This window comes from Pyrgilauda ruficollis, unplaced genomic scaffold (assembly GCF_017590135.1).
Source record: "Pyrgilauda ruficollis isolate IOZ18807 unplaced genomic scaffold, ASM1759013v1 scaffold49, whole genome shotgun sequence".
Lineage (NCBI taxonomy): Eukaryota > Metazoa > Chordata > Aves > Passeriformes > Passeridae > Pyrgilauda > Pyrgilauda ruficollis.
In genome coordinates, this window is record NW_024526488.1 from 4,783,453 (window position 1) to 4,795,435 (window position 11,983).

Sequence of the window (11,983 nt, forward strand, 5' to 3'; positions counted from 1 at the left end):
AAAAAACCCACTGAAACAACAAAGCCCATCACACCTTGATCATTCTCTCTCTCTCTTCCCAGGAGGCTTTGGATTCCAAGAGCTCAGACTCTGCTTTCTGAGCAGCCTCCTCCAGCTGCTGCCTCACTGCTGCGTTCTTGGCGACTTGCTCTTTGATGGCCTGCAGTGCCTCCACATCAGCAGCATGAAGCATCAACTCCCGCTCATATTTGTTCTGAGCTTCAGAAGCCATCATTGCCTGCACAAAACCACAATAAATGAACTCTGCTACCCTTATTTTGTGTGTTTGATGTGTACAAAGAGACAAAAGCAAGTGACCACAAAGCGAGAAGAAAACCACTCTCCAAAATCCCTGCTATTCTCAAGCACAGGAAACATGGAAATGCCCATCTACTACATTTGGGGCCAAAAGTTTTTTGATATCCTAGCAATTAGTGCTGCTGGAATTCTCATCTGCAGAAAAGAAAATTCCCTTTAAAAAACAGTAGGTAACAAGACAATCTTATCAGCTCCTGCTAAATATCACACTGCCCCACAGTCATAAAAGATGACAATTATCTTTTGGGTTATAAAAATACTTTCCCCATTGTCATGTTGGGAGCATTTTCAGCCCCCTCCTCAGGGCATGAAGGCAGCAGTTCACTAAAACCAGTTAATTACATTCCCAAGCCAATCTTTTTACATAATGAAACAGACCTTAGAAACAGAAATCTATTGTATTCAATAAGCAGCTACTCCCAAAATAGAGACTGTGCTCTCCCAGCGCTTTTCCTGCCTCCAGCAGTCCCTGAGTAACAAGTTTAGTTCTGAGTTCAACTGAAAGCTAACAGGAATTCTGCTGACCCTGGCTAAAACAGGCAAACACCACAAACATACTTGTTCCTGGCAGTCCCTCCTGGCCTGCTGTTCATTATTCAGAGCTGTGCTGGCTCTCTGAAGAGCTTCCTGAACTTCTGACTGCACAGCTGACAGACTCTTCTTCAGTTCTGAAAGCTGCAGTGACATGGGAACAACAAACACAAAGTAAGAACAAACCCAGGACTAAGTGGCAAAGTATTTGCAGAGTACTGAACACAGTCATTCATAATGGTGATTATTTTCAGTACTCTCAGCTGGTACTTACAGATTAAAATTAGTATCAAAAGAGACAAATACTTTCTATATTTTGACTTATTAATATACAGAGATCTTTCCCAGAAAAAATATAATCCTTTACTTTCAGAGTTGGGCCTGAAGTAATTCTAGTTACAGTCATTTTGTTTCCTTCTGAAACCTCTCACAAAGGCTGTTACTTATGTTTTCCTGCTCAAAATTCAGGCAGAGATAGCTTTAAACACACAATCACTGCCATGAAGTGACACTGTCAATGTACAGCTCGTGTTTGGAAACCTCTCACAAATTCAGGCACTCTGTGTACACTGTAAGAGACCTGCTTCAGGTCACTGCTATAGTGTGAAACCCAGATGAAGCTGAGGAAGCTTTGTGAAAGCCCATTCCTGGGGACTCTCAGGGAGGGTCAGAGCATACCTGCTGCTCCATGTTCTCCACAGCTTTACGCTTCTCCTCCTGCAGTTCTTGTTTTTCTTTTTCTGACTCCATCAACTTCTTTTCCAGCTGTGCCTGATATTCTGAAGACTCCTTCAGACGAGCTTCAACTGTTGTACGAACTTCCTCTGTCACCTTCATTAAAATCCATCATTTTTTATCCAGTTAAACACATTATTCTGATACAAAACTGGAATTTTTTTAACAATTTAAAGCCAGAATAGGTATTCTCAGCATCTAATTTAGAGCAACAACACTGAAAATGTGGAAAATCACAAACAGCAGAGACTTTTTGCTCTAAACCACAAAGTAAATAAAAATAAGTAATTAATTACTTGTTTTTCCTTATTGAGGGATTCCTCCAGGCTAAGGACCATGGCCCTGTACTGCTCCACATTGCTGGAACTAGTCTTGAGCCTCTCTCTCAGGTCATTGACTTGCTCCTCAGCTTGTCTCAGACGACTTACAAGATCATCCATATCTTCATTTGTACTAGGCTGACCTGCAATGTTAGAACACATTCATTAACTGAAGTTTAACTTAGTCTTAAAACCACTGCTCTCTTGAAAACTGAAGTAATTTTTGGATAATAATATGATAAAAACAATTACTTTCACAAAGCTTCCCTACATAAAACTGTAAGCCCTCACCAAAATAAAGGCTTACAATAAACACTGTTGACTATTTAAAAACTATGTAGTCTAATACATTTAAGCTCCTTCAAATAATGAAAGGAATCCTTTAACAAGTTTTGCATTATTTTCCCCCTTTGTCAAAGACTGCTTGGATGTGAATTTTACATTAACAAATCGTGCTGGTTAGCATCTGTCTGAATATGTGATTGCAGTGGCAAAGTGATTTATTATTTAGTGTACTGTTGGCCCAATTCTAATTATTATGGACTGTGAATGTTACCATTCTGCAGACGGCAATGCTTAGCATAAAGAGAAATTAACTGTAGAGGAAGATTTTACCTTTCCCTGGAGGCCTTTGTGAGGACTGGGATGTGAGCTGGGCCTCAGTGTTGTTCAGCTGCTGTTTCAGCATGGCACTTTCCTTCTGGGCGTTCTTCAGGAGCTCCTTTGTGTTGATGTGACGGTTGGTCTCTGTCTCCAGCTGCCTCTTCAGGTCCAGGATATGAACCTGCAAGCACAGGGTTCTTCAGTTTGCAATTATTCCCCAATGGCACAGAGGCCAAGTGTGGCTCTACATGTCAGGTATGGAGAAGAACAAGCTGCACTCTGGCAGAAGCACCTGGGGCTTTATTTTCCTCCAAACAAGTGCAGCACATTTACACTCACCTCTTGATTCTTGGTAAGGGAATGTCTTTGTTCCACCTCACTTTCCAGTTTCTTCTTCAGCTGAGATATCTCACGTTCAAGCTTCTCTATCTGATTATTGAGTCTCTGCTTTGTTTCTGTCTCAGATCTCTCGAGTATTCCCTGAAAAAAAGAGCACAATGCATTTTATTTACAACATACCTCAATAATTTTCTTCTGAATTACTGCAGCACTTCATAAAAAGTTGTCACAACACTTCTCCCACCCCAAGAATAATTAAATAATAGATAGATACAGAAAATGATGAAAAGTAGTGCTTACAATGTTTGACTTAGCTTTGAAAGTTTTTATTAATAATGATAATACAATAAATATTATTAGAAGAATATATATTATTCATGCACTCTAATGCCATGGATTAAAAACCTCCAAAATATCTACTGGAGAAACAGAATTCAGTCACATGATAAAGTGTACATCCTTAAATACATTCTAAGTGTCAGTATATATTACAATAAGTTATATAAACGTATAAAAGTAACTATAATGTAACAGCAAAATCAGCTACCACGGCAGGCACTGTTAAATTTTGCTGCCATAAAAATTGCCATTACAAATTTTTTCCTTTCACTTAGTTTCATGTGTTTTGTTTCCATTTGATTGTGAAAATCCTTCTCATCAATTCAGAATTCTCAGGACTTTGCCCAGGTAAATAACAGAGTATCATATATAGGACAGGAATCCTAAACTTGCTGAAACAAGTTGCTGAAGTATTTTATATTGTGTTGATTTGTAACCACAAAAAAAATGCACATCAAAACCAAATCCCATGAGTCCTTCATTTGATTTTCATGGGTATTTATTGAAAAGCCTGACAGACAGACCCAACATGGGCATAAGAATAGTACCACATACCTGAATTGTTCTCAGATTGGTGAGCAGCAAGTTCTGTCCTCTTTGTTCAACCAGCAGAGAGTCACGTTGCTGAGTCAGGCGCACATCTGACATCTTCAGGATATCCTTCTCTTTTTTCAAGTTTTCTGCTCTCACCTTTAAGACAGCAAATAATAAAAGCTTTGTTGTCAATCCCAAATACATCCATTGAATTTAGTATTATTATAAAATCCGTGTGAATTAAGCCAAGAATAGTAAGAACAGAACTACTAGACATTCTGCTTTCCCTGCAAACTGAAACACCTTGTTCTTACATCTCCCCTCTTCACTTCAGACATAAGGAAAACTCTCGTGCTACCTTGGAATACTCCACAGTGCCACACACTGTTACTGACCTCTGCCACTGCCAGTTTTTCATTAGCTCCCCTCAGGTCCTGAGTCATGGTGTTAATGATCTGCTCCTGCTTCTGAGTGGTAGCTGTGAGCTTCTGGGTTCTCTCGTGCAGCGAGGTGATTTCCCGGCGATAGCCTTCCACATTATCCTGCAGCATCTCGTACCTTCCAGGAACACAGCAAAGCAAGTCTGTCACAGTGCACTGTCCAACTCAACAGGGGCAAGCACACTGCTGCGTCTTTCATGGTTTTACGCTTCTGTTTGCACATATGTGCCTCACTCAAGTACAGCTTCTGCTCTAGATCTCACTCGCACTATTTCCTTTATGTTCTTACACAGAATAGGCAGTATCAATATTTAAGTGAACAAACAATATCAAGCAGAGAATATGTAAGACAATGGTATTATGTATCTGAATTACCGTTTGGAGGCAAATTCCAGCTGTGTGGATATCTTGGCATTTTGTGACCTCAAGTCTGTGACCTGCTCCTGAAGCTTTTCATTCTGTTCATTCAGAAGCTTGTCGTTCTCTGCCTTTTCTTTTTTATAGTTCTCAAAAACTTCCTGCAACTGCAGGAAAGAACAGACATAAAAGTGCTTACCAAAAGCAAGTAAAAAGAAATAGGGACAGCTTTGTGCAGTGTCTACTGAAAAATGTACCTGTTTAAGAGCAGCCTTGGCCTCCACAGTCTCCACAGACTCACTCATGGACACTGGAGCAGGAGTTGCCATGGACTGAGGTAAACTCGGGCGCTTTGGAGTAGATGTAAGACAGATCTCCTCTGGTAACATACCTGAAGCTACAGGAAGGTAAAGGAGGTTTTAAAGCAACACTTCCGCTTTCCACAGCAGATCATACAGCCCCTGCAGCCTGCGTACCTTGCAGAGGAATGATGGCCCCCGTGGTCTGGGTGAGCAGGATGCGGAACATGTCCCGCTGGCGGATGATGGACTCCACGAGCTGCAGCTGGTGCTGCCGCGACTCCCGCAGCTGCTGCAGCTCACTGACAGCCTCATCCAGCTGGCTCTGCAGCTCAGAGATCCTGAAACAACAACAGCCTTCAACATCTCACAGAGAGGCACGTCCAGGTGTTCTGGGCTCCTTCCTCCTACAAGGATGGTGAGGGGCTGGAGAGTGTCCAGGGAAGAGAACAGACCTGAGGAAGGGTCTGGGAGCACCAAGAGCGGCTGAGGGAGCTGGGAAAGGGGCTCAGCCTGGAGAAAAGGAGGCTCAGGGGGGAAAATTCTGGCTCTGCACAACTCCCTGACAAGAGGGGGCAGCTGGGGGGAGTAGGGCTCTGCACCCAGGGAACAGGGACAAGACAAGAGGAAATGGACTCAAGCTGTGGCAAGGGAGATTCCAGTTGGACATCAAGAAGAATTTTTTTCACAGAAGGGGTAGAAGGGGTTGTTAAGCATTGGAAAGGGCTGCCCAGGGAGGTGGTGGAGTCCCCATCCCTGGAGGTGTCCAAGGAAGGCCTGGATGCGGCACTCAGTGCTCTGGGCTGGTGACATTTCGGGCATAGCTTGGACTCGACCCTGGACATCTTTCCCAAACTTAATGATTCTGTGAACCTATGACAGAATCCTGCAAAGTTCCAGGAGACAAGCCTTTGGGCTGCCATTTACAGTGAAAAAGAAAGCAGGCCTGTTTCCTGAACAGCAGAATTCTATCAATTTGAATAACTTCAAAAATGTCAGTAGCATGAGCAGAGAGTCAGGCTAAGAACCTCTCACACAGAATTCACACCTGTGGCCTTTACAGTAGTGATTCAGATAAGCATACATGCAGTTTTTTGTTCAGCTGACAGGAATAAAAACTTATTTTTCTGAAAAACAGCTCTGCTGTGTGAAATCAGTCACTAGAAGACTGACAATTATTTTTACTTCAGATTTTGATGGCAGGACCTATTATAAGATATAAAGCTATAAAGCCATTTTAATAGAAACCTGAAGGTCCTATAGCTTAATAAGAACTTGCTTTTATGAGTTACATAGCTGCTGCACACAACTAATAACAGAAGTAAAAACAATGAAAAATGCTTGAATGAATCCCTGTTACTAATTAGTACAAAGTTAATGAAAAGGAAGAGGTGACCTACTTAGATGATGTTGTTTCTTGCTCCTCTTTTTCTCTTGCCTCCCCCAGCTCCCGAAGAGCCACCAGGAGACGCTGATTCTGCTGCTGAAGCTCTTGGATATTTCTGTAGGAGACCAGGTGTTGAGTGATCACTTCAGAAGAGCTGCTGATGTCAGCAGAGCTCACTGCTTCATCACGGATCACATGGTTGCCTCTGGCTTCTTCCAGTTCCATTAACAGCACACAGATCTGAAAGAGAACGCTCCTCATGTAGCGCCTGCATGGACTCTAAAGTTTGCTGTGAAAACCAATATATTGGGAATAAAGGACTTGGAAATTAAGGGTTTTCCCTACAATGTGCAAACAATTATAATCAATAAATCCTTGTAAGATAATTATATGACAGAAAAAAAAGCTTGACAAAAGGCAACAAATCGAAAGCACACAAACTGTTCAATTCTTTGAACAGATCACGGGACAGTGCAATCTAACAAAGAAATTATATAGATGAGTTTTCCATGTTAAATGCTAAACAATATTATCCTAAAGCAGCATCACTTCTATCCAGCTAAACTTATTCCAGTGTTGAAAGCAGAAGTACCATGCTGTCCTGAGAAGCTTTAATGTCACCAGCATATTTAGGACAACCAAAGTCTCCAACACTGTGGCTGAAAGCAACTTCCAAGTAAACATCTGAAATGCAGCAGCACATGAATACACAACTGCAAACAGCACATTTAACCAGAGCAACATTTCCTCTACCTGCTGGGAGAGATCCTTCACTCGCACTTCCAGTCTCTGGCTCTCCCTCTCAAAGAAGGAGGCGTGTTTGTTGGCTTGGTCAGCGCTGTCCTGCAGGCGATGGATCTCCTGTAAGCACACCAGCAGGAGTAAACATCACACCTCAACTGGACACATTCCTTTCCAGAGAGATAACAGCATGTGCAGACATGCCTGGGGAACCAAACTTCTCCTTAAAGTTACACTCCCAAGGTTAAACTCCAGGCGTTCCGGAATCAAAAGTCATGTTCCTTTGTAATGCATTGGTGTATGCTTTAAAACCAGTCGGAAGGGAGCACTGAAGTCTAATTTTATGTCAAATAAACACTAAACTTTGTTTACAGAGAATCTACTCTCCCAGAAAATCAGAGACCAAATCACCACTATAAAAAACTACAAAATACATTGGTTCTGTAAAACACTCTGCACAGTTCCAGAAATCGCAAGCCAGAAAGTCCAACACGTCTTTTCCCATAATAAAAGTCGACTGAAAGATCCATTTCATACACTTACAACAGCAATTAGGTTTAAAGAATTTTAAATTGTTTTCTAAAATTCTATTTTGAAACTATAAATTCCAAATAAATATTTTATTTTATACTGACCTTCATAGCTTGTTCAAGCTTTGCAGACAGACTCGCAACAGCTTTTTGGGAACGCTCAAATTCTTCACGCTGACGTTTTAGGATTGGGGCTTTGGCTTCTACTTCCTGCACTATTTCATCCAAGTATTTATTGATTCTCCTATTCTCCAGCTTCTCCATATGCAACTGATCCTGAGTTTCTACGTAGGCATTGTACAGCTGCAACAAAAAGGTTTTGGTTTGGTTTTGATACGCCTGTACAGATCTCTTTAAAAAGAACCACTGGTAAGGATACAGTTCATACCTGAAGTCACTGCAATTTTATACAACTGAACTAGTTAATTCAGAAAAACAAGCTGGACTTTCAAAATATGGTTCTAGAACTCATATCACAGAAGTTACACATATTAATTTTAAAATGGCAAACTGTATAGGGCAACTGTCTGCAATAAAAGAAGTCTATGTAAAAGGTATAAGTTTAAAGTACATTTAAGACAACAGAAATATCAAAACCAGTAACAGCATAAAGGAATTTAATGGCTGGACAAAACAATCAGTAACAAATAGTAACAACACAAATTGCATAAACAGGAGTGGAAAACCCCCTAGAACCTGTATGACCTATTGCTATGTTAATTGTTTGCAAGTAGAGGCCAAAAGCACAGCAGTACAGATTAAAAGATTATGTAAGTAAGCAAAAAAGGCTGCTCCTGCCAAAAATGCACATAGAAAGTAAGTTTATACTAACAAAACCCACCTACTTCTGAATTTGATCTACTACACAGAAACTGTAAGGCACGTTGAAAAAAATCCCAGTAACTTAGCAAGAGAAGTCTGCCCCAAGTAAGACTTCCTTGCCTTCATCAGGCATGACCCCAAACCCAAAGAGTTCCCCAAGCCTGAACCTTTCTGTTCTCAGAGTGTCACTGATGGCATGCAAGGGCTTTGCTGCTAGAGAGGTTGTGCTCACTCACCTCAGTTAACTTCATGCCAGGCTTGACCACTTTGGCCACTGCTGCAGCAGTGGGAGACATGGCTGCCAGCTCCTCCTCGGACAGGATGGCTCCTGGAGACACAACCCCAAAATTACCATCCAAAAGCTGCAATAATCCCCACCAGAAACACTCTTAAATATCAATCTGACTGGCTTTATTTGAATTGCTGAAAAGCTGTTGCTACTAGGACTCCTAACATTTAATTAATTTCAGAACATGACCAGTTGAAATAGCTGGAGCAAGGTTTAACCTCAGAGCTTTTATCACACTGTCAGAGGTTTGAAGGAGCACAGCACTAGTTAATTTTCATTAAATTAACACAGGGATAGAGCAAATGTACTCCATGCCTCTGTTCCTTCCTGCTCTCTATCCTTTAGAAACTATGGATATGTAGCAAACAACAAAAAGGACACAGCTAAAACAGTGAATACTGAGCAAAATTTAATATTAAAGAGAAATTTAAGGACAAGACGTTTGTTCAATGCTGCCTTTTTTTAAAGAGAAAAATAACACTAGTTAATCATCTCAACTTCTCTCTCCAGAAAACCACTAAAAGCATGCTGATTCAGCCTTGAAGAAAAGTTTCCTCTCCATTTTCTTTGAAAAGATAACAGATTAACAAAAGAACTTCAAAAAACTATGACAGAAATGCACTTTCTGCTGAGGGGAGCATATTTATATACATATATAAGCACATGTATATATATGAAAAAGCTTCTAAAATGAATTATTAATAATTACCAAAGATGACATTACATTAATGCAGCTGGTTCTTAGAGAAATTCAGCACAATATCCTTGAAAGGTCATAAAAGCCCCAGAGTTTCTGTATTTCAGGTGCCAGCTTATCCCACCTTTGCGCTTTGTAGCTGACAGTAAATCATTGGCATTCTCCAGCTCCTTCTCCAGCTTACTGATCTTCTCTCTCAGCTCCTTTTCCATGGTGGCTTTTGACTCCTCCACCTCAGCCAAATGCTCCTGGGCTGCTTTATTAGCTAAAATTCAGACAAGCAGATTGTGTATTGTGATTGATTTTTATTTTAAAAGTATCAGAATTTAGTTGTTTAACTTAAATTTTACTTTGTATAATCTGCAGAAGTTCATGCTGATAAGAAAACTCAGTGTGAGAAAAGCATGAACCACTGCCTATTATTGCATTAGTGGGGTGTTCTCGTGGCAGGAAGGAATGATGAATTTGACTTTATGTTCTTAGAAGGCTAATTTATTATTTATTATACTGTATTATATTAAATAATACTAAACTCTATTATACTAAAGAATCTAGAAAAAATACAAAAGGCTAAAAAGATAATAATAAATCTCGTGACTCTCTTTGCAGAGTCCCAACACTTGGCAATTGGCACTAGTTGGCCAATAAGTTAAAACAACCCTCAACAAAAACTAATAAAACAACCACCTATTAGTAAACAATATCTAAACACATTCCAAAACAGCAAAACACAAGAAAAACAATGAAATAATTATTGTTTTCCTTTTTCTCTGAAGCTTCTCAGCTTCCCAAGAGAAAAATTCTAAACAAAGGGATTTTTCAGAAAATGTGAACACCACAATTGATTTCTATTTTAAAAGTATCAGAATTTAGCTGTGTACCTTACATTTACTTTATATGAACTGCAGAAGTTCATGCTAATAAGAAAACTGAGCAGTGTGAGAAAAGCATGAAGCACTGCCTATCACCCTTGCTCAGAAAAAGGCAAAAATATGAACTGTCCTTAGCAGTGAAAAGGAACCTAAACCAAAAAGCTAAACTGAAGACACATCTTGCAAAATTATACCCTTTCATCAAAATCCATAGTAAAATTCCAGGTGTATTTGAAAATAGTTCCCCAACCATCAGTAAATTCAACTAGTCAGGTGCAGTTTTTGTTACAAAGAGACTGATATTTCCATCACCCCAAAAGCCCTATGAAATTCCTTTCAGGAACACAAAAACCCCATTTTTCAGAGCATCAAGGTACTCCAAGGAGCCCAGCTGCTCTCCTCCCTTTGCCAGCTTACCTTCACCTGCTTCCTTCAGGAGCTTGTGCAGCTCTTCCACTGCTCCTGTCAGCTCATTGCTCTTTGCTTCTGAGTCATCAGCAGCACTCTGAAGAAAGCATTTTAGTTCACCTTTAGTAACAGCAACAGCAGCCCCATGTTTACAACAAAGCCTAAACTGACCACAAATCATGAACACAGTTTTCTGCAAAAAATACTGAGTCACCCAAGGTGGCCAATCCTTTCCATGTGGATTGTCTCACTTTGATGCAAACTGCTTGAGAGTAAGAAGCATCAGACACTGATTTGATGTGGCAATTCCCAATACAATGTATGGCCTTCAGTTGTTTACAGCTGCTGCTGGCTCTTTCCTTCTTCTGACTAAAGAAAACTGGGAATTGTCAGTACTCTATTTCAAACAGTCTGAAAAAATAGTATTTTTAGGGATTCTTATTATATAACAGCTTATATTTCTTTGCTTCCAGCTTGAGATGTCACAAATGCAGAGCTGTACAATGTTTGTTTGGGTATCTATCTGTGCAAGAAAGCTCACAAAGCAGGGCTCAGTAACCTGTGCACTAAAATGTGCAAACCAAAGAGCAAGCAGTTGTACATTTCAGCTGACTTAGTCAGAAGGTTACAGGGTATTTTTTCACTCTTTGAGCAAACAGAACAAACATTACTTGTTTAGATGGTGTGTCTTTGACACAGTACAGGACATTCAGCTGGGTTCTAACCAAATCACCAACACTTGCAGTGCTCAGAAATGAACTTCTAACTCAGAAAAATCTCTTGCACAGTCATACTTTCCACATAAACTTTTACCTTCCAATAGATCCTAACACATAACCACATTTTTACAACACGAAGCCTCAAAACAGTTGGCATAAAATTACTATTTCAACCCCAGTTTTGCTTATTCTCCACGATAATCCAAACAATGTAAGGGTCTAAATGCTGACAAAGACAGCAGCAAAGAAAACAATATTCTGCATGTTTCACAAAGTCCTGTAATGGAAGTTAGCCTTTCCACATCCAAATTTTGTGGGGAAAAAAACTCCAAATTGGCCTGCATTATGTAAGATTCAGACCTTACTACAGTTATAACAGAATTAACAAACTCACCTTATACAAATTGGATAATTTCATGTGGGCATTCAGTTCATTGTGGAATCTCTCTTCCATGCTTGTCTGCTGCTCTTTTGCCTGGCAAATGAAAGAGGAGACAGTGGAGTGGGAGCATTCCACTATTTCTATTTCACTCATTTTATTGTTTGATTTGTAGGAGCAACTGTAATGCTGTTTAACATATTTCAAGCTGTCTCACCTCCTTCAATTTATTCAAAAGTTCTTCAACATGCTTCTGGAGGTTTTCATTGGACTGTTTCAAGCTGTTCACCTGTTCCTCCATTCTGGAAACCTATTCAGAGAAGA

At 40.1% G+C, this 11,983-nt stretch overlaps 1 protein-coding gene across 1 annotated transcript in view; it reads right to left on the bottom strand.

The window, feature by feature from the left end:
- Window positions 1-11,983, bottom strand: part of TPR (translocated promoter region, nuclear basket protein) — a 36,173-nt gene that overhangs the window by 19,125 nt on the left and 5,065 nt on the right. Inside the window, exons 7-25 of the mRNA XM_041479577.1 lie at window positions 11,877-11,969; window positions 11,675-11,755; window positions 10,571-10,658; window positions 9,406-9,546; window positions 8,532-8,623; window positions 7,579-7,776; window positions 6,956-7,063; window positions 6,216-6,442; window positions 4,993-5,156; window positions 4,774-4,913; window positions 4,535-4,683; window positions 4,115-4,277; window positions 3,741-3,875; window positions 2,847-2,987; window positions 2,520-2,688; window positions 1,881-2,047; window positions 1,528-1,680; window positions 877-993; window positions 35-238 (exon numbers count right to left, since the gene is read on the bottom strand). Coding sequence (XP_041335511.1) covers window positions 35-238; window positions 877-993; window positions 1,528-1,680; window positions 1,881-2,047; window positions 2,520-2,688; window positions 2,847-2,987; window positions 3,741-3,875; window positions 4,115-4,277; window positions 4,535-4,683; window positions 4,774-4,913; window positions 4,993-5,156; window positions 6,216-6,442; window positions 6,956-7,063; window positions 7,579-7,776; window positions 8,532-8,623; window positions 9,406-9,546; window positions 10,571-10,658; window positions 11,675-11,755; window positions 11,877-11,969 — 2,730 coding nt within the window. The remainder of the gene's footprint in view (window positions 1-34; window positions 239-876; window positions 994-1,527; window positions 1,681-1,880; window positions 2,048-2,519; window positions 2,689-2,846; window positions 2,988-3,740; window positions 3,876-4,114; window positions 4,278-4,534; window positions 4,684-4,773; window positions 4,914-4,992; window positions 5,157-6,215; window positions 6,443-6,955; window positions 7,064-7,578; window positions 7,777-8,531; window positions 8,624-9,405; window positions 9,547-10,570; window positions 10,659-11,674; window positions 11,756-11,876; window positions 11,970-11,983) is intronic.